At 40.2% G+C, this 27,797-nt stretch overlaps 1 protein-coding gene and 1 non-coding gene across 2 annotated transcripts in view; both read right to left on the bottom strand.

The window, feature by feature from the left end:
• Positions 1-705: 705 nt before the first annotated feature.
• KCMF1 (potassium channel modulatory factor 1) overlaps positions 706-27,797 on the bottom strand; it is an 82,437-nt gene continuing 55,345 nt past the window's right edge. The window contains exons 4-7 of the mRNA XM_065929092.1: positions 13,211-13,312; positions 9,713-9,887; positions 7,443-7,725; positions 706-3,293 (exon numbers count right to left, since the gene is read on the bottom strand). Coding sequence (XP_065785164.1) covers positions 3,032-3,293; positions 7,443-7,725; positions 9,713-9,887; positions 13,211-13,312 — 822 coding nt within the window. The 3' untranslated portion in view covers positions 706-3,031. The remainder of the gene's footprint in view (positions 3,294-7,442; positions 7,726-9,712; positions 9,888-13,210; positions 13,313-27,797) is intronic.
• LOC136165770 (small nucleolar RNA SNORD116) lies at positions 23,675-23,767 on the bottom strand. Its single transcript, XR_010662751.1, has one exon. It is a non-coding gene; the product is annotated as a small nucleolar RNA SNORD116 (small nucleolar RNA).

Below are 27,797 nucleotides of genomic sequence, written 5' to 3'. Positions count from 1 at the left end.
ATCTAAATACAAATCCAAATATTTCACTGTAACCAATCATAGAACTCGTATCTTATGACCATGGTCATAAAAGCATAGGCATTTCTATTTGTTCAAGAGAGCTTTAGTATTTTAGAAAACTAAATGAATGAAAACCACCTGAGTACCTCATGAGGTAGATTCTACTATTTCAGTCAAATTCCAAAATTCCATTGTTCTCGGTGATTAAATATCCAGGAGTGGGAAGCCCACGAATCCCTACCCAGTTACAATTTAACAGGAATTACTTCTGGATTCTTAAAACACAGTATATTCTAGTTCATATATTACACAGAAATAGAAACAAATATAGTTTCAACTTCCCCTGCAGGTCTTCCTCTTCACTAGTTTTTTTTGGGGGTGGGGGAGAAAAGTGTTCCATAAGACTCATGATGTTAAATTTCTTCCCAGAGTATCTTGAGCAGAAAGATTTAAATGATGTCCATACAGGAAGTAAAGACAAGCACTGCAGAACACTTACAAACTTACACGCTAGACAACTCACTCAAAACTCAACCAAACCAAAACTTCTCAAAACTCAGGATCTTAGAAACCTGAAGCCGTAGCCAAGATAAACAATGGTATATTGATTTTCTCTCCTCTACATCACAGTCTTCGCAATTATTTTTATTCAGTAATTCCAATAATACGATGTTAGTTAAGAAACTAAAGAAAAGGACACAAGAATTTGAAGGGCTTAAATATATTTTTTATATTGATAATCTGTGTCTTTCTACCCTAATACATTATTATTGATTACATACAGGATGAGGTGAGGTATTTGTAAAATATCTGGTAAAAAATAATATACAGCATTCTGTATGAGATGGAATTTTATGAACCTTTAGGTCTTCTGAAGTGTCAAATTGATCATCTAAGTTAAATTAAACTGCTCTGACTGGACTTAACAGCTGTTCCCTCAAACCATGTTTAAAAAAAGGAAGGATCTTACATTTTCCCAGAATTTGTGCAGAAAGGGGAAAGCACATAATTGACAATTTCTATTTCTCACATCCAAAGTAATGCATTCATACAAAATCAGGACCTCCAAAGTCAAGCATGAAAATAACAAAAAAACAAAAACAAAAAACTAGGTTAGAGATACATAATCTCTGAATAATGGTTAGGCTAGTTCACCAACACCAAAGAAATCCAAATGGCCAACAGTCTTGAAAATGCTTTATTGAAATGTGTGACGTATGTGCAGAAGATGTGTGTGAAAAGACCACAGCTTGAAAACTGGTTTTGGAAACGTCTTAACAACCGATTGAAAAAAAAAAAAAAATCCTACTGGACTGGACTTCTAGTGTAACCAGAAGCCTGTGTAAATTTTCCCTTAAAACATTTTCCATCACAGAGACTAAAGAAAACAAAGCTAGGGTGTCTGGAAATTGTTGGAGGCTGAAGTTTCAGAGGAGGAGAAGCCACAGTTGTTTTTTTTTTTTTAAGAAATGTGGGGTGACATCTTTTTTGGTTACATCTGAATGAGCATGGACTTCACAGTTCTCAGGAGAACACCGGAGGGTGCTCGAGTCTGTATGCTTGTTGAAGAAACAGAGAAACACAGATGGGAGGAGAGAGGGGAGATGGACAGAAGGGCTCAGAGGAGAGAGAGCTCTGGAACAAGACATGATTAGGTTAAGTCTAGTTATAAATTTTATCAGAAGCTGTGCGCACCTTTTTTAAAAGTCCTAAATTTACATTCCAAAAACTGCGCCCCCCCCCGACCCCCAAACCCACTGTCCCTGCCTTGGAGCTATTGTGAAAGTCTATGCACAAAAACTGGAACAGAAAATAAAAAATATCCCGGCCCCTTCAAATCCCAAAACAAACCCAAAATAGCTGTACATTTTTTTTTTTACACATAGGATTAATAATATAGGCATATAGGTGGCATGATTCAATTAAAAGGCTTTACTTTTTATGCTTGGAAAAAAAAAACCCAATAAATAAAAAGGTGCTAAAGTTAGCATTAAGAATTTGGTTGTAATATATTGACAAAGTCTGGGAAGGCAAATCCTCAAAGCTCCCCTGATACTGATCTGTCTCGGCAAAACTATGAAGCAAATACATAAATAACGCAACATATGATTGAGAAGGTGAGATTTTCAAAAACAAAGACAACATAATCCAGGTTAACTTTGTTGAACAGTGAATAAATGAAATTCATCTACACCTGAATAGAACATATTTAACAATTGAAAAAAATTTTCAACAACCACAAAAAGAACTTTTCAAACAAAGAGAACAGGACTTGTTTTCAGGACACACAGATGCCTGCAGCAGATTCCCACAGCAGCTGTACTGGTGTATCTTCTACGGATGAGTTAAGACAGGCTGAGCTCCACACGGAAGATGACTGACAGGGCGACGGGACAGTCACACAGGGCGGAGCGACACCGGCTGCGACCCCAGGCTCCACTGCAGAGCTGGCTTGTGCGGAGGAGGCACACAGAGAAAGGTGATTCAGGCAGACATTATTCAAAAGCTACTTCCTCAAGGGATTCTTTTGCCTCGTAACCATTGAATAATGTTTGGGAAAGCTTTGGGCTTTTATGTTTGCTTTAAGTTTTACTCCTTGTATTTAAATTTCTTAAATAACAAGGTCACTAAAACTCATGCACGCTGCAAAAAACCTCATGCAGTAGTTAAGGTAAACCATCCAAGCAGTTTTTATTCATTAATATTCATAAATACACACAGCAGCTTCATTAGAGATTTCCATTTTCCTCTTCAGTTTGAATGTGGAGTATTACGAGAGCCTTCTGCATGTCAGGGTGCAGGAAGCAGAGATCACCCCTGCACTGCTACCTACATTTACCTGCTAGAAGTAAAAATTAGTTAAGTGGAAATGATTATCATATATATTTTTCTCTCTTCCTTTTTGAATGTACACAATGTAACAAGAGTGACAGACCTGAAATTACAATCACCAAACAAACCCAAGATAGTTGTTGTCCACTTTCATTGGCAAATACAGCACAGAGGACATTGTCTGCGAATTGGGATGTCATCAAAGAGGAGGTGGTGGAGGCTCATTTCCTTTATTACTCTCTTTTAAATTTAGGTTTTCTAAAGCAACATCTAAAGGCATAATATCTACACAGCCCATAGCACCAAAATCTGCCATTTCCCCCCGTTCATCCTCGTCTGAGGACGAGCTCTCTTCGCGCACTAAAGTGGACAGAAGGAGCTCTTGGACAAAGAGGCTGCGGTCTGCGCGCTCACTTTCCATGGACTGGCGCTCTGTTTCAGACATTTTAGGATCATTCAACCTGTGTAAATTAAAAAGAAAAGATCTCATTGGTAAAAAGTCAAGGAAAAATGGCATGGTCAGTTTCTACAATGTCCTACGTTATGTGAGCTCCACAGAGTCTAAGACATATTATTGGAATACCCTGCTCTAATTTACCTCCTTAATTATGTGGCTGTGAATTCCCCACACTTGTAACAATACTATTACCCTGAGGTGCAAATCTATGCTTTAATTAGATTCAATGAGAAGAAACACATTTGGACTTCTCATACTCCCTACAGAGAAAACGGGGTGAAAAATCTTCTAGGAAAACAAAATTTCTAACAGATTAGATGCTTAGGGAAGCAGTCATTTCCTTAACCAGAATTTCACCAGTTGGTAGTAAAAAGAGGAAAAGTAGCAACACTGGCCACAAAAACAAAATCTATAGTGACTAAAATAGTCAACTGAAAATAAATCCTAGTTCTCTTGGCCTTTCTCGATTATTTCTACCTAATTCTTCCGAAATAAAGACACGTCCAGGAGCATGAGAGGGCAAACACACACGTGCAAACACACACGCACACAAGCATGTACGCGTGCACCTAAGTTTCTCCTGCCAAGGACTGTGTAACAAGGCTGAGCCTGAGACTTACAATGGCCCAGCTGACACGTGCGCTTCTGAGACCTGCGTCACGCTGGGAAACCTGGTCACCAACACGGAGACGGACAGATGTCAGCATGTTCCTATTACTAACCTGTTAAATGACTCAGGCAATATCCTGGTTAGTTTCATTGCTAATTTTATTTATCTACATTTTTTAGTGTCCAAGAAAGAAAGGGAAACTGATTGAAGCACTGGGGTAGGAAAAGTACCAAACAGGAAGATGGTAACAGTGAAGGAGGTCCAGCAGGCACGAGCGACCCCCAGGGGCAGCCAGGTGCACTTGGAGCCCATGCTCACCTGCACCTGGCACCTGTTCTCTGCAGTCCCACCTAGGCTGGAAGGCATGGGGGCATCTCAAAGTAGCAACGGAGGAGATGTGCTGGACACTCACTATGGGCTTTAAGTGTTTTTTGTATGGATAATCTCTTCTAATCCTACAAGTTAGTTTTCATTATTATCAATTTATGGGAAGAAGAAACTGAAGAGGTTAAGTGATGCTCAAAAATCTCACAGCTATCAAGTGCAAACCACTCAACCATTAGATTAACGGCTCAGAAAACAAAAGATCTAAATTTCAGAACTGCAAGAACACAAAAGGTTCTGGAAGGTAAGGACATTAGATCCACACTGAAAGAAAATGACTGATGACATTTATAATTAAAACTAAATTAAGGATACAAGAGAGTATATACTGAAAGAGGAGACTGAGCAATAGGCTACATATTCTCAATCAAAGCTTTGAATCTGCTAAGAAATGAAGTACATTCCACATTCTCAGTTTTGGAAAAAGTGTTAAAAAGAAAAATAAACTGAAGTCAAACCTGTTATAAAGAGAAAAGATGCAGAGGCAACTATTTACATAGCAAACAGGCAAACTAGAAACATGCAGGCTGAGGCCCCCCAACCTTTGGAAATCATGTAATTCTAACATTATAGTTTTGATTTTTAAGAAATAACTGAGAATATATTTCACTCCTGAAGGGGCAGGGGAGATAGAAATAGCACTAGGGCTAGATTTCCTGGTGGGCCAATCTTCATCTGGGATCTGGAAGTAACTGCAAAGCTTGTAAGAAGCTTCAGATTGGGGGTGAGCAAAACTAGCTGGCTCCATTGTCAAGAGACTGGAATCTGACAGAGGCACTTACACGGTTGGTTTCTGAAAGGTCCACCACTGTTGGATCCCAAAGAAACTTGCACCATCAATTCCAAGACAATGGGAACAGGAATTGCCCCCAGTCAAACAGACCAAAGACAAGGCTTGAGCCCCACATGTATCACATTACAATTGTGGGCCAGTGACAAGGATTTCCACTTGGAAATGTCACAGCCATTCTCCTGGCCTTGAAGATTCTCAGTGTGCACATTTATGTATTTGCAGTTGGAAGACGCTCAACAGTAGATAAACTATTTTTGTCACTTAGTTTTGCCCAAGCTTATTTGCCAGGAAAAAATCTTGAACATAAATAACTGTTTAAAATTATTTCTTAGACTATACAAAGTTCCAGGGAATATTTTGGAGGAAATGCTGCCTTAAGATAAACCTTATGAGTCAGAATTTAATGACACAATGAAAGATGTGAAAAGTGGTCTATCAATTCCTAGGTACTATGCAATGCACAGTATCAGAAGACAGAAGGGGGCCTTCCAGAAGCTACCACCAGGATCTAAGGAGAGCACTCAGAGGCCACTGTACTATTTATTCCCTGGTTGCGGGGCTGGGGGTGGTGCAGAATAATTGCACAGAGAAAAGTCCCAGATCAAGCTCACTGAGGCTGGAGTTCCAAAAACAAAATAAAACCAGAGTGGAACAGAGGTGGAAGATGTCTCTTCCGAAGGGCAGTGGGACAGGACATTCATTCCACCCACAGGTCAGTGAACCCGCACCAGACAACACACTGGTAGGGTTCCTTTCTGAGGCTGGTACCCAACCTGACAAGCTGCAAGCCTGTAGTCTGTCAGTCCGTACTGCTAAGTTATGTGGCAGAAGGATGGATCCACCTGTGATTGCTCTATGCTGAAGCAACATTTTCTGGTAATAATCAGGCATAGCTACTCACTTTACATAAATAATCCAAAGGTAAACTTCTCGCTTGAAATTTCCTTCTTAGATCCGTAACAAATGATAGTAAATACTGTTAATTGGGCCTTTATTATATGCCAGACATTGAACTAGGGCATACACATACCAGTGCTCCCATTTCATCCTCGAAACAATTCTCACGCAAATGAGACAAAACTCAAGGGATATTAAGATAGAATTTAATGATAGTCTGGAGAAGTAAAGTGACTTGCCTAAGGTCCAAACTGGTAAAAGCTGGGGCTCTTGACAGGGGTCCTATTTGCAGGAATTGGCAAGTATTTTTTATTCTGCATCTACAATATATTATTTACAACTATACACATGTGCCACTGTACTAACAAGAGAAGTTTAAAAGCATGAGATAAAAGAAATATACATGGAAATAATGTTTTCTTCTAACATCTATCACATTACTTTTTGGAGGTAACTGCTATATTCCACTAATTTTCTTCCTTTTGCAGTTTATACTTTATATTCCTATTTATTCCACTGAAAGTCCAAATCAGAACCAGGTTCATTATCTGCTGACCCTGTGTCTACTCATCACTGTTCTTTCTAAAATTCTTTTATTTTTAAAAGTTACATAAAATGCCCATGAGGTCTCGGCAGAGGAACATATTCAGTTGCTAATGGTAGCTTTCAGAACAAATATGAACTCTATTCCATTCAGCAGAGCCATTTAATGTGTGTTCTAAGTATTTTTTACACTGTGCTAAACCATTTTTTAAGACAGTTACTTTTGTGTATGCTAACCACAAACATTTAAATTCCACTTCTTTAGAAATTCTCAGAAGAAAACCACCACTATAAAATCTTCTCTTGTACTTTGGGGTATTTCAGAGCAGACTCAAACTGGCTATAAAAGGAAGGCAGTGTTCATTATGACAGTAACTATACCTAACAGGTCCCATATATGTGATGATACTGTGTTTACGTTTTATGGGCAATGCAGGAAAGGAAATTCCTATCAGATGATGAGATACTGATAGAACACGGTTATCAGCATTCATAGTTGATCTAAGTGAAAGTTGCCTAGTTGTGTCTGACTCTTTGCGACCACACATGGACTGTAAAGCCTGCCGGGCTCCTCCGTCCATGGAATTCTCCAGGCAAGAATATTGGAGTGGGTTGCCATTTCCTTCTCCAGGGGATTTTCCCAACCCAGGAATAAAACCAGGCTCTCCTGCACTGCAGATGGATTCTTTAGCTGGGCTATCACCATTAGTGCTACCTGGGAAGCCCAGTTTATCTAAAGTAAACAATTATTTTTCTTATTTTTGAGGCAATACTGAATTCAGATTTTGATTAGATTTCTGTGAGTTTTAAAGGTTTGAGCAAAGGTCAAGGCTTTAACAACACACATAAGGACAAAAGAGCAAAGGTCATCTCAGACTGCAGTGCTAACAAAATACTTCTCGAAGTCACATTAATGAATGAACTACCTTGTTAAAAGAAACTGGGAGTTCTGGATCGTTTGCTGACTGCTTTCTGTGTTAGCTGTGTTGGTCGTTGCTGTGGATTGTGTGATTGTAGTGGTGACACTGCTTGTGTTAGTGCGCCGGGTTGCATTGCGTGCGGTCTCCAGTTGCTGCCGTGCCGCCTGGGCATGCTGCCGTTCGAGCTGCAGCTGCATCTGCAATTGTTGTAACTGAGAAGCGGAAGGGCCAGAGGAGTTCAGCTGTCCTCCTGCAGAACGTCTCACTCCCGATAACTGAGATAAAAGCTCTGTCAGAGGAAATGAAGACATTAATGTCCAGTGCAGTAGGAGAAAAACAAAATGCTACCATCATCCTTTTACCAGACGAACATTCAAAGCGATCATCAATGGGAAGGTAACCTGGGGCAACATACAGTCTCAGCTTGGAGCTTACTACCTTTTAGGATGCCTTCTGGAGGTGGGACTTGCGTGAGGGAAATGTAAACATATATATGACTATTAGCTCACATATAATTCTTTCTAATTGAAACAGAGCAAATTGGTTTTTCAGTTGTTTGCATAATAGGTTGACTTAGTTATACTTTCTCTAGGTATTTAGTATTTAAGGTGTTTCATCCACTGGTCTAAGTATAATATAAACCTTCTCAATATGACCTCCAAGAAAGCAGGGATCAAGTCTACTGCTCATGGCTTTCCTGGTTCTTAGAAGAGTGCCTGACACATAGCAGGCACTCCAACACTGATGTAATGATTGAATGACTCTCAGAATTAAATGCGAGAGAGAGACTGGCATCATTTCTCACTGTGGTCGCTCTGCCTTCTTTCTCTCGAACCTTCTGGGACTGCTCTCTCAGAGTCACAGGGCACTGCTGCAGTGACGACCGCTGAGGCTGACTGGCTCTCAATCGCATAGCCTGTTTTATTGAGACTACTGTTTGCACAAGGCTGTGCTCACTGGGAGCCTCTCAGCTAAGGGAGGTGCAGCACCTGCCTTCTCCCAATGGCTTATGTGGAGTTGATGGCTGCCTTTTGGACATTCCCAGGCTGGCAAAGCTTTTCATCATTAAAACTCATTTCCAGGGCAGGTTTCTGCCTTACTGCTCACTGTTGTTTAATCTCTGAGGTTCTTAACACCGTTTTTTCATTTAGTCCATCATTAACATAATTTTTCACTGACAGAAAAAAACTGAACAGAGAAAATGTCTCAATTTTGAACTTTGCCCCCAGAAATCACTTAAGGTTTAGACCCTGCTACCAAAAACAGCAGGTAAATATATTCCTTTTGGATGAAGCAGTGTTTTTTAAAATCCCTAACTCAAGTTTTTCTGGGGCTTCTTGTACATCCAAACGCCCAAGGCACATTTGGAATTAGATTTTACACTGAATATCTCATAATTTAGAGAAGATTCTACAAGTAACACTATTCGTACTTTTGGTGACAGATTTACACTAGGCACATTTCAGGTACAAATCCCACTGTGTGCACACATTTTGGTCTTGCACAGGCTCCTGGACTCTTAATGTCCACCTGTGCTGGCGTGTCTTTCAGGGTCTCTGGCTACAACTTCTGACATTTTGACTGTCACACCTTGTGCTCTGCTGCCAGTTGTCCAGGTTGGCCATGCATTAGATCCAGGTACAAATTACATGTTCAAATCATTTTTTTAAGTAAGACTTTCCCAAGCTATTAGAACATGAATGTTTCATAACAATATAATTCTCAAATTAAGAGAAGTACAAAACATTCCTACTTGACTTCATTCCATGAGAAGAGCTTATTTCTTTAGTCTTGTCAATTAGTTTTCTTATCTGTGTGCTTATGAAGGAGGTTGAACCACAGAATTCTGGAGGTCTTTCAACTCTGAAATCTTCTATGATTTTCTTGGGTTTCATTGAAGGTCACAAATAGAACACAGACATTCCTTATCATTTTAAACCTCTAAGTACTTAAAGAAATGCCAGAGTAGTATGAATTACTTTACGTGGTCTACACGACTTTAAAAATAATTTTATTTTTTTGCTATGTGGCTTGCAGGATCCGGGATGGAACCTGGGCCCTCAGAAGTGAGAATACCGAGTCCTAACCATTGGACCACCAGGGAATTCCCCACATGGTCTACTTTAAACATATTTTACACTTTTTAGAATTTCAGGGAATTGTGTCAAGGAACACAGGAGTGTGACGAGAGACTGAGACATAAATCCTACTCCCCAAATTTAAAGGGAGCCCCCCCATCCCCAGCCATTTCCTTTAAGGATGTGAAACTAACTTACCAGCTATAGGATCCATGGCTTCCCTATTGCTTGGAGAATATGAACTCTGAGAAGAAGAAAGTCCACCAGTAGAACTGCTAGTAAAGTGCATGTTTGATCTGCGTGCACGAGGACCTCCTAACCCCCGGCCAGGGTGAAACATTCTACGTACATGTCGGACACCGCTCGACTCATCATAACTCCAAGGTTAAGAAAAGGACTCGGGTATTTCATAGTAAGAATAAAATACATATATAAAAGAAGTCACTTGAGCCCTTGCAAGATAAGCACGCAGATTTCCCAAATTGTAAACATTTTAAAATAGCACATTTAGAATACAAATGGCACAACTATGTCTATGAAGGCTATTAACTCTAAAAATGGACATGGGAATATAAAGCAACATATGTGTATACTGTATGTATATGTTGTATATGTGTGTGTGTTTTCAAAGAGAAAAAAAAGCTTCTCCAGATGGGAAGAAGTTTCTTCCTAGGTTCCAGGTACAAGGGCCAGAGTTAACATCACCTGACAAGGTGAAAGGTACCACCTGGTCAGATACCCAGAGGGAAATATTCCCGAACCCATATACATTCATATCACAGTAACCACAAATAATAACCATCAGTTTTTATATCTGGTGAGAGTAGTGCTAATATACAGGCTAATCAAGTCTCAGTGACCATCTGTAATGAGAAAGGAATAGTACAAATAATTTAAATTTCAGGAGTCAAAGATTCTTTTCAGCTATCAGTTTTAATCTGTCAATGTGTTGGGTTATTTTTTTTTTTGTGCCAATACTGCTATTAAGCAGAAAACTAGATTTGAATTTCTTGTGTTAAGTAGACACACAGAGAGTTAACAGCACATTTATCAAGAAGTCAAACCAGCTTATACACGTGTGTGAGTTAAACTGAAGAAAGTCCTGAGAAGCAAACAGCAGCCAAAACTTGTGAAGACAACATTGTGTCTCTACACAGGCAAGTGTGAGTATACTGGGAGGAGGGAGGGGAGGGGGGACCAGGGGAGCCACATGTTATAGCAGAAGAGATTTTCTTTTGCAGCTGCCAATACATAGGAAAAGAATTCTAAAAAGGAGGGGATATATGTATAACTGATTTCCTTTGTTATTCAGCAGAAACTAACACAACATTGTAAATCAACTATACACCAATTAAAAAAAAAAAAATTCCCCAAACACAAACAAACAAAGCAGCCAACAGAACAGCTACTTTTAATGCAGGCTAACTTTTGTGCTGGATTCCCAGTTCAGGAGTCATGTGGGCTAACTAACTAACAGGGTGGGCAGCCATAATGCATAATCTTTCGTGGTATTCATGACACAGGTTTGGGCTCTACAGAAAGTGATGTTATGATAATCACACTTTATTTGTAAAAGTATAAAAAGTACACTTTAGGGATTTCCCTGGTGGTCCAGTGGTTAAGCATCTGCCTTGGACTGCAGGGGACACAGGTTCAATACCTGGTTGGGGAACTGAGACCCCACATGCCTCAGAGAAACTAAGCCCACATTGCAACTACTGAGCCCGACACAACCGGGGTCTCCTGCATTGCAGACGGATTCTTTTCCAGCTGAGCTACCAGGGAAGCTCTGCCAAATAAATAAAAAAAAATAAAAAAATAAAATAATAAAAAGTACACTTTAGGAAGAGTTCTATCAAAGTAGCAAAAAAAAAAAAAGCCTGGTTACAAAGAGGCTTAGAAAAAGTCACTCTCTCCTGTCAAACAAAATTATCACATAGTGGCACTTAAAAAACTTGACAAATTAGTTATATTTCCAGGAAAACTGCTATGCCAACACTTTACTTTCTAGAATTTAAAGATAATAGTTGCTAGTAATCTAAAATGCAGCACATGACTTCTCTTATTCTCATATTTTACATAATTTATTTTTTCTTGGTAATGAAAGACTCATACACATCTACAAAAAATGGATGTGGATGACATGGGACATTCTACTGAATGGATGCTGATTGCACTAGAGATCCTTGAACCTGCTGGAGAAGTGCAGGATAATGGCACGGTTTTTTAAAATTTTTTGCCTAGCTTCTCCATGAAGATGGAGTGAAGAATGGATCAAGTATAACTCTTCTGGGTATTGTTACAGAATTTTTTTATACAAAATGGGAAGTAACTAACAGGCTAAAAGTATTCTTGACCCATTTGGGTTTTCATGTTCTCTTGGGGGAAACAAAAAATAAGTAAGCACTGCTTCCTTCATTTTGCTTTTAGTGTCCCCTGCACTCAGGAGGGAGGAAGAGTGGGCTCCTATGTTCATTCAGTACTTGCCCCAGGGTGGCTCAGACCAGGCTGATCTTATTTCTCAGGAAGGTTCCATAGCTTTATCTTTCCATTAGTTTCCACTTGAAAGTGAAAGTGTTAGTTGCTCAGTCATGTCCAACTCTCTGCTACCTCATGGACTGCAGCTTGCCAGGCTCCTCTGTGAGATTCTCTAGGCAAGAATACTGGAATGGGCTGCCATTTCCCTTCTCCAAGGGATCTTCCTGACCTAGGGATTGAACCCTGGTCTCCTGCATTGCAGGCAGATTCTTTACCATCTGAGCCACCAGGGAAACTTTCCATTAGTTTCCACTTATCTTCCTCCAAACTCTAAAGGGTCAAATTTCTAATAAGAAAATTACATTCTGTGATCAAGGGCTGAGAGCTGAAGGACAGGAACACCAAGTCTAAGGTTGTCTTGTGATTGCCAGGAGGCAAGTAAAGGTATCAGAATGAAGTCTGGCAGGGAGAAAGGCTGTAATTAGCTTTTGATTGCTTCAGACTGCAATGAACACTAAAACCTTCCCATGAGCACACAGTCCTAAGTTAACAGGTGATAGTTTTAGAAAAACAATTCATAACTTGAAACCAGAAGCACCGAGTCTACAAACAAATGTACTCTCGTGGGCCAGTAATCTCTTGGAGAGTATAGAGAATACTGTCAGGAACCATCATGAGACTGGCTTGGGAGGAGAAGCAGAAATCAAAGTGGGAAAGAAATTTAGAATTGGATCTGACCTTATGCTGTCCTACTCAGATGGGCAGAAAGCCCCACAGGGCACACCTGCCCACCATCCAGCCTATAAGAGACTATGGCAACAGATAACACGGATGGCGAGCAAGTACATCATCCATACAGTTAATGAACTAACTAGACTTTAATTTGGATTAGCATTTTCCGCTTTTGTATGAAAACACCCTCCTGAAAACTTGTAACCTAGTCAAATTGTCTTAAAAAAATAATAAACCTGATGGCAAAGAACTGAAGATAATGAGCAAGTGAATTTCACTTACTGAGCACTTTTCATGTAATGGTCACAGCTCGGGAAAAGAGAAATAAGAAATTGCACCTCAACACTGTATCACTTTTAGGAAAATGTCAAATCAACTAAGATAATTCGGAGGTTAATTTTTTCCTTGGGAATACTGCCCTTAAAAGTCATCACAATGACAAATGTTACAAACAACTTTTTCCCTTGTTGCATCTCAAAAGGATATTAAATCTCTAGGGGCTCTGTGTTCAAGTGTAAGATGAGCTGCAAAGTCATCCGTGACATGATTAGGATCGCCTCCAGGTAACGCTGCACATATTGGACAAATCTGAAATGAAAGCAGAGAAAGCAGATTTACTTATCGATGAACATTGATCAGGTATCTTTCTGGATGAATATTTTATTGTAATTTTTACCTTGACCAGGTTTTAACCAGGCAAAAATACCGCAGATCCTGAACTAGTGTACAGAGTGGAGGCTGAACAAGAGCCACAGGCCTGCATGTGGTGACTTTCCACGGAAGCTGACCACTTGTCGGGTCTAACACAGAGGTCAAGCCGGAGCCCTGGCACATCTGCCTGTGTGGTCTAGCAAAACGTTTTCCACAAAAAGCTTCTCAGTGTGCCATGTAGTGCACGTTCATGTCCAAGTCCCGACTGACTGGCAAACGCTGAGACGTAACCTTCCCTGAAGTAACCTGGACTCGAGGGCCAATCACCAAACAAGACAGCACAGCTCTTATTAAAAATGCAACTGCACAAACTTAAACACTCTGAATGTAGTATAGTAAGACAGACAATGACAACTGATAATATGCAAATATGCTCTATTAATTTATGAATGGGACTTCTAAGGAGGGAGAGAGGGTGGAGATAATTTTTAAAACTTTATTTCCCAGAGGGATAAGAGGTAGGACAAAAGTTTGTGATCAGAGCAGAGGAGGCTTGCGAGGTTGGGAGTGTGGATTCTGAAACAGCAGTTTCAACAGAGGTGGTGAAATAGGAGGCAGGAGAAGGGAAGGACAGAAAAAAATGTGGAATTTTCAGGGTTGAGGCCCTTACTTTTTCAGAGATCCAACTAGATAGATGATGGCCTAAAAGTGGGAGCCAAGCCCTGAAGAATGAACTTCAGCCTTAAAAAACAGAGCCAAGAAGGAAGGCTTGAGCTAAGGAGCACAAGCAAAGGGAGCCCAGGACCTGGATGGTGGAAGGCTTTGGTCTGTGTCCCTCCAGGGACAGGGGAGCTGAGGGTAAGATACGAGATTCAACTCTGCCATTGTATATGTCATATGCCTAAGTTCTCTCGCTGGGAGAAAACCAGGCACCTGACCGACCTTACTGCGGGCTCACTGTCGAGTGGCGAAGGAGAGGCGCTGCAGAGGAGGTGGCAGGAGAAAGGTGAGACCTGAAGAGACAGTACTAGGATATGGGGGGGAGACAACTAGTCTGATTCCTACAGCCTGAGCGAACACAAATCCCCGTCTCTACTGACTAGAAATCAGAAGTCCCGGAGACGGTTGTGATCCGGTTCCTCCTAGTGTGCAAACAGTCAGCTGTCCTGATGATCTGCCTCAGGACTTTGAGAAGCAGCCTAAAGAACACCTAAAGATGCTCAGGGAAAAAACACGGAAGCACGACAGTGCGCAAAGGAAGGAGAGAGGTCATGATGGGATGTACCTCTGAGGCAAAGGAGAGAAAGAAGCAGACAGACATGCTTATGCTTTTTCCAGAAGATGCTGAAAGGTAGTCATTTTCTCTGTGTCAGAGAGAAAAGCAACTGGATCTGTTTATGTTTATAGATGATCAACTCTCTCCTTACCAGAAAGCTGGCTTTCACCAGGTAGCTTTCTGTGCTGTGTGACACTGTGGGTAGAGTCTGATACACTTATTTTACTTTTCACATGTTTCTGCCTTGTCAACAGATTGTAAATTCTTTGAGAAATGCAGGACAGGGTGATTTCTTTCTTTGTGGGAACTGTGACCAGATTCGTTAAAAGCAAAAAGATTAACATGGTTTAGACAAGCAAAAACAATCTCCAGTTGCACGTATAAGATTTTTTATCCAAAGAGAAAATAAAGGAAGGCTTCTTCCTTGTAAGGTACTTCCCTTTAGATTGGCCTTTGGATAAAATCTACGCATAACCTGAACTGCACAAAGACAGCTACAGAAGTTGCAGTCCTCTGATGATGCAAGTAAATGGACTGAGCTGAGAAAAGTCTCCTTGAGAACATGCATTTCTGGAAGGAAGACAGAATGGGGAAGCACAAATACTAGGAATGTCCTAATAAGACTGATAATCTCTTGCAAACTACAAAAGCACCCTTGAGTTAGAGATATAAAACAGAAAGAAAAATCAAGATCCTTCCATATACTACTGTCTGTGAATTTCAGTTCTGTGACTTAGAATCTTAGATTTTACTATAGGGATAAGGCAGGATGAAGGTATACAGTCCACTCCATCCAGAGAGAAATAAAACAGAAACAAACACTTCCTAGTAACTGGGAGTAAAGAATCACTGGGGTGGAAGGGTCACCGAGCTTGGCAGCTGGCACAGGACAATCAGGAGACTAGATGAGAACCAAGTGGAAGATGCCGCCACCCTTGGGTCACACGAAGTTAACTCAAATGAGGACCTGGAAGGGAAAATGAAGTGTTGATGGGACCAGAGGCCCGGTCACCTTGCAAGTTTTTACATTTTATACTGAGCAAGCGAACTCATGTTTAAGGATAAAAACTTTGGTAACTCAAGGTTGTACTTTCTGAGACAATGCAGGGAACAAGAGGAAGAGGGAAAAACAAGAGTGAAGTGGGAACAGAGATGAGGTGAGAATGGAAAAAGGCAGATGCCACTGTGCACCCAGGGGCACAAATGCAGCATATCTCCGAGTGCATCTTTATCTCCCCAGGACAGCACCTAATATTTTTTTACAAGACAGGCAAATTCCACACAAAGGATAAGCTACCAACCCTATAATTATGAGTCTGTCAACACTGATATTTATCATACTTCTACTGCCACATGATACAGAAGTACCTATCACTAGGACAAGAAAAGTCCATTAATTTACATTAACTCAAAATTACGACAATTAACATTGTAAATCAACTATACTTTAATAAAATACAATTTTTTAAAAAAATCACAACAATTTGCTGACATTAAGGCTGACTGAATTGGCCTAAATGTTTCCTAAACTTGGCTAAGGATATCATTCATCTGGAGCATTTGTTAAAAATAGAGTTTCCTAGACCCCGGCCTAGAAAGTGATTCTAGGTTTGAGAATCTGTATTTTGACAAGGATCTCACTTAGTTTATAATTAGAGAGCTTGGTAAACACTGCTTAAATATACAATGGTATTGCAAAATAACACTTACCCTGTTGTGTGAAACACCAAATGCTGTCCCCTGCTACCCCACACCTCCTTATTCACAAATGTCCTTGATAGTCTCAGTCCTTGCTTTCTCTAGAGTCTTCCCCTTTGCTTCAAACTGCCACTGAGTCCTGCTTTTTATCTGCAGCACCTGTGGGAGCCTCTACCAATGTGCTAAGACCCCATGCCAAAAAACATAACGGAGTTTCCGTTTTTCCATATGGTCCCACTGCATGATGGCCAGCGAGCGACCAGTCAGTGCAGATCCTTAACATGGGTGGCCATCTGTGTGACCAGTGTCTAGAACACACCTCCTGAAGTCATTAGATAAAATGCTATAAGTCACTACTGAACTTACAAGATCTTTTTCCCTGTGACAGGTTATGTCCATTAAAAAAAATATAAAATCAGCTTGCTTTTAAGTCAGCCCCCATTACAATTAGCAACCAGTCTAAACCAAGTTTGGATTTCCCCCAGCCTCTTTCTTGAACTGGAACACCCCCTCCAGATGGTGTTCTCTGTCTGGCTCTGTTCAGTGCTTTAAAACAAGAGATGAAGAGTTAAGTTCCCATGATGTGGTGAGTTCTCTTCCTCTCTCCCTCCCCTTTTTTGGATAGACCTCACAATATGTTTTTTGCCCATTTTGTTTACTGCTACAGAAAAATGCATTAAAAAAAACAAACTGCTTATGATCCAGCATATAACCTGGAACTTAGACTGCAGCATTAGAGAAATTGGTCTTTCACCAAATCACTCAGCACCTGCTGAGCCAGGCTGCTTCTTCACCAGCAGGACGATCCACTTTGATGCACCATCTTCCCAGACCCCTTGACTGCCCTTCATCTCAGATCCTGGGACACCATCCTTCTTCTCAACAGCAAATGCCTTAAGTGAAATAACCGCCTTGGCAATCAGCACTTCTTGACTAGGTTTCTGGATCACAAGCTTGATTTCTTTTTCTGTTCTAATTTTAGATCCATGAGAAACATTTTCCTTTTGGGAATACGGGTTCAAAGGCTGTGATTTCCCTACATCAACTTCTACTGTTACTTTCTGATGACACTAGGTGTCTGAGGCATCATTTCTCTGACGATTATGCACCTATAATAGGGAGCAAATGCTTCGGGGTAAATTTGAACCCTTTCTGGATTCATGTTCATCCACATAATCATTATGTTTAAGTTCATCATGTTTCAAAAGAACTACAGAATCACTCTAACCCTGCTATCCTTTCCTTCCCAGTTGAGAACCGAGATGGCATGAGGGTGGAGAAAGGTCATTCCTTGGTACTGGGGCAAACACTTCTACTCACTGCCTACCATGGTGATCAAGTGGACAAATACTCTGGTTTTAAAGGTTCTCTACTACCTGGCCCCACTTGGCGCATTTGATTTTGTTTCTCACCCCAGTCCGCAACAATCAATGACTTTCTATCCTCTCCACCTACCATATTCTTTCTCTTACTGAATCCTGCTTCATGTCTCTTCCCTCCGAGTAATGCCATTCCTTCCCATTCTGTCCACTTTTTGAAATAACACTCATTCTCAAGGGCTGCCTCAATTCACAAAATCCTGATTCCTTTTGGCATTTTTCTCCAGTTGTGTCAGAAAAGCCAGTTTGCTTTTTAGACATGCCATAAGGTGTGTGTGGACAGAGGCCGTGTTTTAAGTTTACTATGCTGACAGCCATCGTGCTTTATACTCCCAGAATCTGACGACTTCAAAAAGCGCTACTTCACACGACGTATTAGAAGCAGTGCTCCTGGTTAATGATTGGAGAGACACACTGAGGACATACAAGGACATACAGTATCTTGAGAAAGACCAGCAAATGCTCCCCTGTCCAAGCTGTCCTTAACAACAGACCCAGGCATGACCTAGAACAGCCTTTCTTCTGACATTATCCGCCTGGGGGCAAAGAAGTGGAGTAAAGTGAACACTGTGTTCTATCAGTTTCCTCAATTAGAGTTAACAACTCAGTTAACTTTTGCCCAGGCGCCCCCGCTTTTTCTCACACACAAGGCCTTCTGCAGCCCCTGCCCCATGTTTCCCTGTCATTTCTTGAAAACTCCTTTTCCATTCCTCATTCCTTTATTACAGCTGTGAGTCAACTTATGAAGTTAATCATGGTCGAAAAGATCACAAGTAATACCCTTGTCCCTGAGGATTTACAAGTTCTAAAGCACAATGAAAGTGCAGTGAAGAAGCTGTCTGCTGCCATAATTCTACTGTCTTCAGAAAAGCTCTGCTTATTTCTTCTTTATGTGAATGTGCTTCTTCCTTCCAATAATAAGACAAGAAAGAACACATACTTCTCCTGTGTTAATACTACACTAACTTTCTAGCATAAGGTTACTTAGGACTTCCCAAGCTAGCTTTGAAATTAAAGTTCACTTCATGAAAAAAACAAAAAACAAAGTTCACCACTTGATGTGTTCTGCCAACTTAAATGCTTATCATGCTCTGAGTTCCAAACCAGGTGTCTAAAGGACACTTACAAAAATAGCCTCTTTTAAAAGTTGGCCGGGGTCTCCCTTTTTTTAAAACTATATATATATATATATATACATATATATACAGATTATGTAGTAAATTCAAATAAAACATTTAAGTAAAGCCTTGTGTGTGTCATTTAAGATGGGGGCAATTCCTGGAAGCACAATAAGCACACTTCTTTCTATGCTGCTCTTTTCAACTGGGTCCTAATTTCCGTTAAGTTAAAGAACTTATGCTGTGTAGTCCAGATAAGTGGGTAAAGTTGAAGTTCTGACTGGTTATATTTGTTATACTGTATAGTTTTGCTACATAAATTAACTAATTAAATATGTACTGAGTAAACATTTAGGTACAATTTATGTCTGGGGCTTCCCAGGTGGTGATAGTGGTAAAGAATCCGTCTGCCAATGTAGGAGATGTGAGAGATGAAGGTTCGATTCCTGGGCTGGGAAGATCCCCTGGAGAAGAGCATGACAATCCACTCCAGTATTTTTGCCTGGAAAATCCCCATGGACAGAGGAGCCTGGCGGGTTACAATCCACGGGGTTGCAAAGAGACGGACACGACTAAGCATCGGAGCAGCATGTCTGGGACACAATTCATGTGTTCCTTTTTAAGGGGCTCTTAAATTCACCTCTATAAATAACCTAGGCTTATTCTGTAAGGCAGATTTTCTGGTCATCTGCAGTACAACGGGGGTGTTTCTGTTTTTATTTATTTGGCTGTGCAGGATCTTCACTGATGCAGGTGGGATTTAGTTTCCCAACCAGGAATCGAACTCTGGCTCCCTCATTGGGAGCACAGAGTCTTAACCACTGCACCACCAGGGAAGTCCCCAGGGGGGTGTTTTAACAAAGTTTCTTTTACTGAAAAATGATGATCCCGAAGAAGCTATCAGAATTTAAAACTATGACACACAAAACCCCTTACATGCATTACATTTTAATCCTCATACAAAAAACAGAATTGACATTCTACTGAGCTAACAATTGCTAAGGCTAACTGGTAACTCCAGGGTTTTGGCTCTCTTGCCAAGTTAAAAGTAGTTTATCTTATCAAAACTGCATATATAATGAAAATAAGACTGAAGGGTGAAGTTTTGCTTTGAGAAGATACAAAAAGTGGAAAATCTGTGCTACTGGGGCAATAAAACTTTGGGCCCTTCTCTAGAAGCATTTTGTTTGTAGCTATGTGCATCTTAGCCATCTGTTCAACACAGATACAGGTTCTTTCAAGAGCTGAGGGAGTACACTGTTTAACTCAATTATAATCTCGCTTTCTGTTGTTGCACTGGAACACTCAAATTAACTTATAATTAAGTATGAGCTACTTCATACTGAATTTATTTTTCTCCTCAGTTCTATTTTCCCATTTTAATGGTAGGGTTGGGATTGTCGCCTGCTTCCACACTTCATTTTAGCCAAAAGGCCGAGAAGCGATGTGTCGCCTGCTTCCAAAGAGCAGCATTTAGAATGTTAGGGAGTTTTTGTTAAACATAAAAATCTCAGTTTTCCCTTACATTTTTATCTATGGTTTAAAAGTACTGATAATTAAAGTTTTGGTTTCAAACATGTTTCCTGACATAAATTTAAATTCTACGTGTATACTGATGTGTTGTGAACTCATAAAACTTGAAAAAACATCAATTTAGCCATAACGAAAAATAATTTCAAAGTGATTGGAGCAGTCCCATTTCTTCATCCTGTTCACAGGTCACTCAGAATGTGAGCAATTATGTCCATGAACACTTAGAAGAAAAACCCCAATGTAAGCTTGATTGTTGCTTCCTTGGTGGCTCAGTGATAAAGAATTCACCTGCCCATGCAGGAGACTTGAGTTTGATCCCTGGGTTGGGAAGATCCCTGGAGAAGGAAATGGCAACCCATTCCAGTATTCTTGCCTCGAAAATTCCTGGAGAGAGGAACCTGGTGGGCTATAGTCCACGGGGTTGCAGAGTCAGACATGACTTAGTGACTAAACAACAACAAAGCTTTACTGTTTCCATCCATCCTGGGGTGAGTTACGTATTTCACCTGCAGGCTTAGAGAAAGAAAAGGAAAGAGGCATCTTGTGTTGTTAAGTGGTGTTGGTAAACACCTTCGAGCCACAGGGGGACAGGTATAGGGAGGCTGGACCCAAAGTCAGAGACAATTTTAGTGAAAACTCACAAATGACTCTACCTAATTTTTTGGGGCTCCAAAACCGCTGCAGATGGTGACTGCAGCCATGAAACAAAAAGATGCTTACTCCTTGGAAGGAAAGTTATGACCAACCTGGGTAGCATATTTAAAAGCAGAGACATTACTTTGCCAACAAAGGTCTGTCTAGTCAAGGCTATGGTTTTTCCAGTAGTCATGTATGGATATGAGATTTGGATGGTGAAGAAAGTTGAGTGCCGAAGAATTGATGCTTTTGAACTGTGGTGTTGGAGAAGATTCTTGAGTCCCTTGGACTGCAAGGAGATCCAACCAGTCCACCCTAAAGGAGATCAGTCCTGGGTGTTCATTGGAAGGACTGATGCTGAAGTTGAAACTCCAATACTTTGGCCACCTCATGCAAAGAGTTGACTCATTGGAAAAGACCCTGATGCTGGGAGGGATTGGGGGCAGGAGGAGAAGGGGACGACAGAGGATGAGATGGCAGGATGGGATCACCGACTTGATGGATGTGGGTTTGGGTAGATTCTGAGACATGGTGATGGAAAGAAAGGCCTGGTGTGCTGCGATTCACGGGGTCACAAAGAGTCAGACACGACTGAGCAACTGAAATGAATTGAGCTGAAGTTAGTTAGGGTTTACATTGTTTATAATGAGTTTAAGTTAGAGTCTGATAATGACAGAAGCTCTGTAGGCTCCTCTTCGCCTTAATGATGTCAAGTGAGGCTGAGTCTGGTAGGATTTCTTAGAAAAAAAATCACCTCAGCTGTGAATACTAAGATTGGCATCTTTAAATAATCTTCTTAACCAGTTTTCTTTCTTTCTTTTTTAAACCTGAGGAGCACAATGGGAAAAGAAGGGGCACCAGGAGGAGAAGAGACAAGGTGGAAAAGTGCTTACCTTACAATTTGCCAACAGCTGTCAGGGGGCTCCTGACATATAATCTTTAATTTAAATATATATATAAGTATATATATTTATATATATATATATATATAAATATACGTATAAATCTTTAATTTATACCACGCTTTCTACAAATTCTTCTGCAAGCCTTGCGAAAAGAAGCTCCATTACTATACACTACCTTGAAATTAGCTGTCTGGACACTGAACTAGACAAACCAGTGTTTCACAGGACAAAGAAGAAATCAAACCAGTGGCCAAAGAAAAAAGGAACTCAAAACTAACATCTCTACACACGCTGCTTTCTTCCCAGCCCTCCCCTTCATACTGGGTTCTTTTCCCATTCTGAAAACAACCTACTCATCTCCCCTATGGGAGTTTATTTCAACACACAAGAAGGTACAGAGTAAAAAAAAACCTACCCACAGTAACAACATACTCTGAAATACTAGGCATGACACTTTCTTGGAAAAGCTATCATCATCTGATTCTCATAATATTTTAAATGACTCCCCTTCTGGTTTTCACATCACCTAAAGGAACTAATTTCTCATAGAAATATCTTTTAAAATATCATGACACCCATATAAATAGAATTATCCTAGAACAACCTAGAATCCCCAACGCGCCTCCTATCATTTCCTTCCCTGCTATCAATATCAACTCAAAAATCTACTGGGAAACCAACGGCTATATCACCCTTTGTTGTTGTTCAGTCGCTCAGTTGTGTCTGACTCTGTGACTCCAGGGACGGCAGTACACCAGGCTTCTAGTCCTTCACCATCTCCTGGAGCTTGCTCAAACTCATGTCCATTGAGTTGGTGATTCCATCCAACCATATAGTCCTCTGTTGTCACCTTCTCCTCCCGCCTTCAATCTTTCCCAACATCAAGGTCTTTTTCAATGAGTCAGTTCTTTGCATCAGGTGGCCAAAGTATTGGATTTTCAGCTTCAGCATCAGTCCTTCCAGGGAATATTCAGGGTTGATTTCCTTAAGGATTGACTGGTTTGATCTCCTTGCAGTTCAATGGACTCTCAACAGTCTCCTCCACAGTCCAAAAGCATCAGTTCTGCGACACTCAGTCTTCTTTATGGTCCAACTCTCACATCCATACATGACTACTGGCAAAACCAGAGTCTTGACTAGATGGACCTTTGTTGGCAAAGTAATGTCTCTGCTTTTTAATATGCTGTCTAGGTTGCTCATAGCTTTTCTTCCAAGGAGCAGGCGTCTTTTAATTTCATGGCCACAGTCACCATCTGCAGTGATTTTGGAGCCCAAGAAAATAGTCTGACACTGTTTTCACTATTTGCCCAACTATTTGCCATGAAGTGATGGGACCAGATGCGATGATCTTTGTTTTTGAATGTTGAGTTTTTTTTTTTTTTTTTTCTTTCTCCAATCAGAGACCACGGAAGCTTCCTTGCATCAGAATCCACATCACGAGAGCCCCAGTGAGCACACTTGCAGCAGGAACCAGGACAAAATGCACCGTTCTCAACGAAGAGCTCACTGTCCCATGCCAGGATCTACTGCGACACCTACCACCTCCTGACAAGCCGGATGCCTCTTCTGCTCCTCAGTGCCCTTCACCATACCCCACATCCAAGAAGGCCGCTCGAACATCTGTACACGGCCCACCCTCAGATGGGAGCCTCGCAACTGCTGGTGACCTGGCTACCCCATGCATGTGTCTTACACCGTCAGAGAAGCCCTCTTGCTAACCTACCCACCCCTAAGCCCACGGAAGGCAACGTGCTGGACCTCAGTTTCGATGAGGAGACGGTAGTGAGTTCTCACTCATGTTGTTCAGATTTTCCAAGGAATGCATGAGAGGGTGTCGTCATCGATCGAATGTCGAGTTTTAAGCCAGCCTTTCACTCTTCTCTTTCACTTTCATCAAGAGGCTCTTCAGGTCCTCTTTGCTTTTCGCCATAAGCTTGCTGTCATCTGCATATCTGACGTTATTGATACTTCTCCTGGCACTCCTGATTCCAGCTTGTGCCTCATCCAGCCCATCATTTCACATGATATACTCTGCATATAAGTTAAATAAATAAGTAGGGTGACAATATACAGCCTTGATGTACTCCTTTTGGAACCAGTCCGTTGTTTCATGTCTATTTCTAACTGTTGCTTCTTGACCTGCATACAGATTTCTCAGGAGGCAGGTAAGGTGGTCTGGTATTCCTGTCTCTTGAAGAATTGTCATAGTTCGTTGTGATCCACACAGTCAAAGGCTTTAGCGTAGTCAATGAAGCAGAAAAGTATATGTTTTTCTGGAATTCTCTTGCTTTTTCGATGATCCAACAGATGCTGGCAATTTGATTTCTGGTTCCTCTGCCTTTTCTAAATCCAGCTTGAACATCTGGGAGTTTGTGGTTCACGTACTGCTGAAGCCTAGCTTGCAGAATTTTAAGCATTACTTTGTTAACATGTGAGATGAGTGCAATTGTGTGGTAAGCCAAACAGTCTTTGGCATTGCCCTTCTTTGGGACTGGAATGAAAACTAACCTTTTCCAGTCCTGTGGCCACTGCTGAGCAGTTTTCCAAATTTTTTGCTTTAAGAAGTCCATGAACAGTATGAAAAGGCAAAAAGATACCACCCTCAATAAGCAAGAGTATTACTACTGTCTGATTTTAAACAAGTAAATGTGCTCAAAATAACTATTATTAAAAATGTGCAAAGTTAGCCAAATACTAGAGACAGAAAAAAGTGATTTATCAAATAGAAAGTGTTCTGCATCCAAGGTAATGAAAAGCACAAATGGCAAAAGTACCAAATGCCAGTCTTCTGTAATCTATCTAAGTGCAGTTGAGCAGCAGCAAGATAGTTGCCTGCAGCAGAGGTATTTTTCAAGTCCTATGTTAATTCAGTAAAATACCATTGTTAGTTCACAGAAAAGCAGAAACAGTCAGTCAAAGCCTATTTTTAAAACAAAGTGTATTTGGCTTTTAAATGCTTATTTTTCTTGATTACCTGCTTATAAGAGTAAATAGTCAACTATAATATTTAAGAAAACGTACAAGATTGTATCAGCAGATTTGTAAAAACTATGGCTTACATCACCATTACTGCTTCTAATAAGGAAATACCTGTGTTGGGAAGTTATCAGCTCTATATATCTACATATTAAAATGGTCTTTCAATGAAATACAGATACTACATTGATGGTCAAAATTTAAAAGTCCCATGTGCAACTAAAAAATATGTAACTTCTCATAGCCCTGATGTATAAACCATATCTGTCACATTATTTTGGTTTGCAGTTTATTTCATCTAATATTTTCCTGCCTGTTTAATTTAGGAATCAAATGCATCTAACTGTTTATACACAAAATGCCACAATAATGAGGATAATTTCTATTCTGTGCTCTATGATTCCTTTTAATTGACATTCAATTGTCTAAATATTAAATAAATTATCAGCTAAAACAGATTATTCTGACTCACTAAAAAAAGATTTAAAAGACCTTTTATGTCATTATGTTTCTCCAGAAGAATAAAATTGTCTAAAGTCTGATTATGGAAAATTTCTAAAATCATTCTTTTTCTTTGATTTTTACTTTTTTATCTAATTGGTATAAATGGAACACAGTAAAACCATGCTATTATTACAAAAACACATAGGTCTTGACTAAAAAGGGAGGGACTGTATCACTTCCATGCATGAAGAGCACCTCAAAGCAGGAGACTGCCCTATGGTCCTTTCTGGAGATGAAGAAAACAAAGAGTAAACCAAATGAAAATCAGAATGTGAAAAGCTTGCAGCAGGGAATACTAGAGAACTGATGCGACTATGAACAGCGTTAATATACTGCAACACAGATTTCTAGAAGTGAGGAGAAAACTTTGGTGAACCCAAAAGTGCTTCTACCTTTTAAAATGTAACATTCTTAGTATAAAATTGCAAGAATTTATTAAACAAAGAACCAAAAGATTAATTATATATCATTAATTAGAGGTAAAGTTACATTTCAGTTAAAAAACAACAGTAAAAATCCCTGAAGGCTTTCTAACAAGCTGCAGTGCTAGTCAGCAAATGTGAGACTTAAGAAAACTATCAGGAGTCACAATTAACGTTTTTATGTTCAAGGCTTTCCTACCATGTTTCTTCCACACTCCTTGGCCACCTCCTCAGCAGATCCTTCACGTTTGCAATCCCATTTGCCCTCTAGTGCTCACTTCTACTACCAGCTGATAGATTTTGATAATTACATACTACTTCCATTTTTACCTCTTCCCACAACCAAAAACTAGTTGGTTGTCCCAATCTACCTGATTTCATAGGGTTTTTAAGAACTTGCACTTAATTTCAAAAATCACACTGTTTATCAGATTTGGTGTTTATAAAAAGACTTTCGAGATTATACCCAATTTGCTTGTAAAATTTTAATCAGCTTCACTATGCATTCTATGTCACGTGTTGTTTTTCATGATACCTAGTTTTGAAGAATCCTCCATGTCCTCACAGCAAAAGTTCAAGTAATCGGAAATTAACCTTAAGAAGGGAGGCAAATCTTAGGTGAGGGCCTTAGAGTCCCAAGTTGAAAAAAAAGAGGCAAAAATACAGAGAAGGACTACAAAGCTATTAACCTTCCACAGACTTTTGTATTAGCTATGCCAGGTATCAGCGAACACTCACTAATGATGACAGTAACATTTGCAGTGATATACCCTCCTGCCCCTACACGTTTCAAAGGGATGATGGTTAGAGAAGTGAGGTCCCAGAGGACAGTACAAGCTGGTGGTGCAGAGGATAGGTGCAGTAAATGCAGGGGCAAAGAAGGACAGCACATTGAGCATTTAGAAAGAAAAATATAAGTAGGAAGAGAAAAGGAGATAGTTATTATGTGACTCTTAATTCCTTACCTACCAGAATGACATGAGTCACTACTGAACTCCAGAATTCAAAAATGTCTGATTTACCATGACTTGGCAGAACAGAGGGAGGGAGGGTGTTGAGAGGGGACACAGTAAAATCAGGTGGATATTCACATACATATAACTGTAATACATCACATGCTTTACATATATACCTAGAGGCATTCAAAATACTTAACTGGCATGTTATCAGCGGTGATCCCTAAGCACAGACCCCCGGCAGCACGCCAATGTGGTACACCTGCTGAATGCAGCCCTGGATCTGGGACACGACCTACTTGGTTCAAAGAATCAAGCACGCGCGTACCAAAGATTCTTCTTTGCTTGGTACTGTTCGCTTTGAAATGTCTGGTATTCTACGAATGGGAACAGAGGTAGATGCAGTGTTCATGCAGACTAAGAGCTGATGAGGAGGGAGAAATCCTTAAAGTATTCCACATATACGAATATGAAAGAAATAGTATGGCCACTGCCTTGAGCTATGTTCCCAAAGTTGGGGAACTAAAGCAAGGTATATAATTGAATACAACTTCTGAGAGACAGACCACAAAACCATTGTGTAGATGGTATTTAATTTTCAAACTACGTTTATCAGGTACGTACAAAAGACTATAAATAAATTATATTTACTTTCTGGAAAAATAAAGGCAAGGCTGCTGGTGGTTAATGCTCATTTTAAAAAATGAACAATTAGTTTTTCACTCATGGAAGGGACTTGAATTTTCACTGGACTTCCAATTTTAGATATGGAAAATGGACACACTGTTCTGTCCCAGTGGGGTGATGAAAGTACAGCACTATACTAGGGTCTATTGGCTAATACAATGACTTTAAGAATGCCTGGTTTACAACTGGGAAACCCTGCCTTATTATGGTAAATAAATATTCAAACATAACAGAATTTAAACCAAAGAGAAATTATTCCAACTTTTCCAGGCAACCAGGGTAGACATGCAGTCAAATCATCATTCTTCCCACTGTTATCTAGGACTGTTCCA

The sequence above is a fragment of the Muntiacus reevesi genome, chromosome 3 (assembly GCF_963930625.1).
Source record: "Muntiacus reevesi chromosome 3, mMunRee1.1, whole genome shotgun sequence".
NCBI lineage: Eukaryota > Metazoa > Chordata > Mammalia > Artiodactyla > Cervidae > Muntiacus > Muntiacus reevesi.
This window is presented reverse-complemented; position numbering and strand designations above follow the sequence as displayed.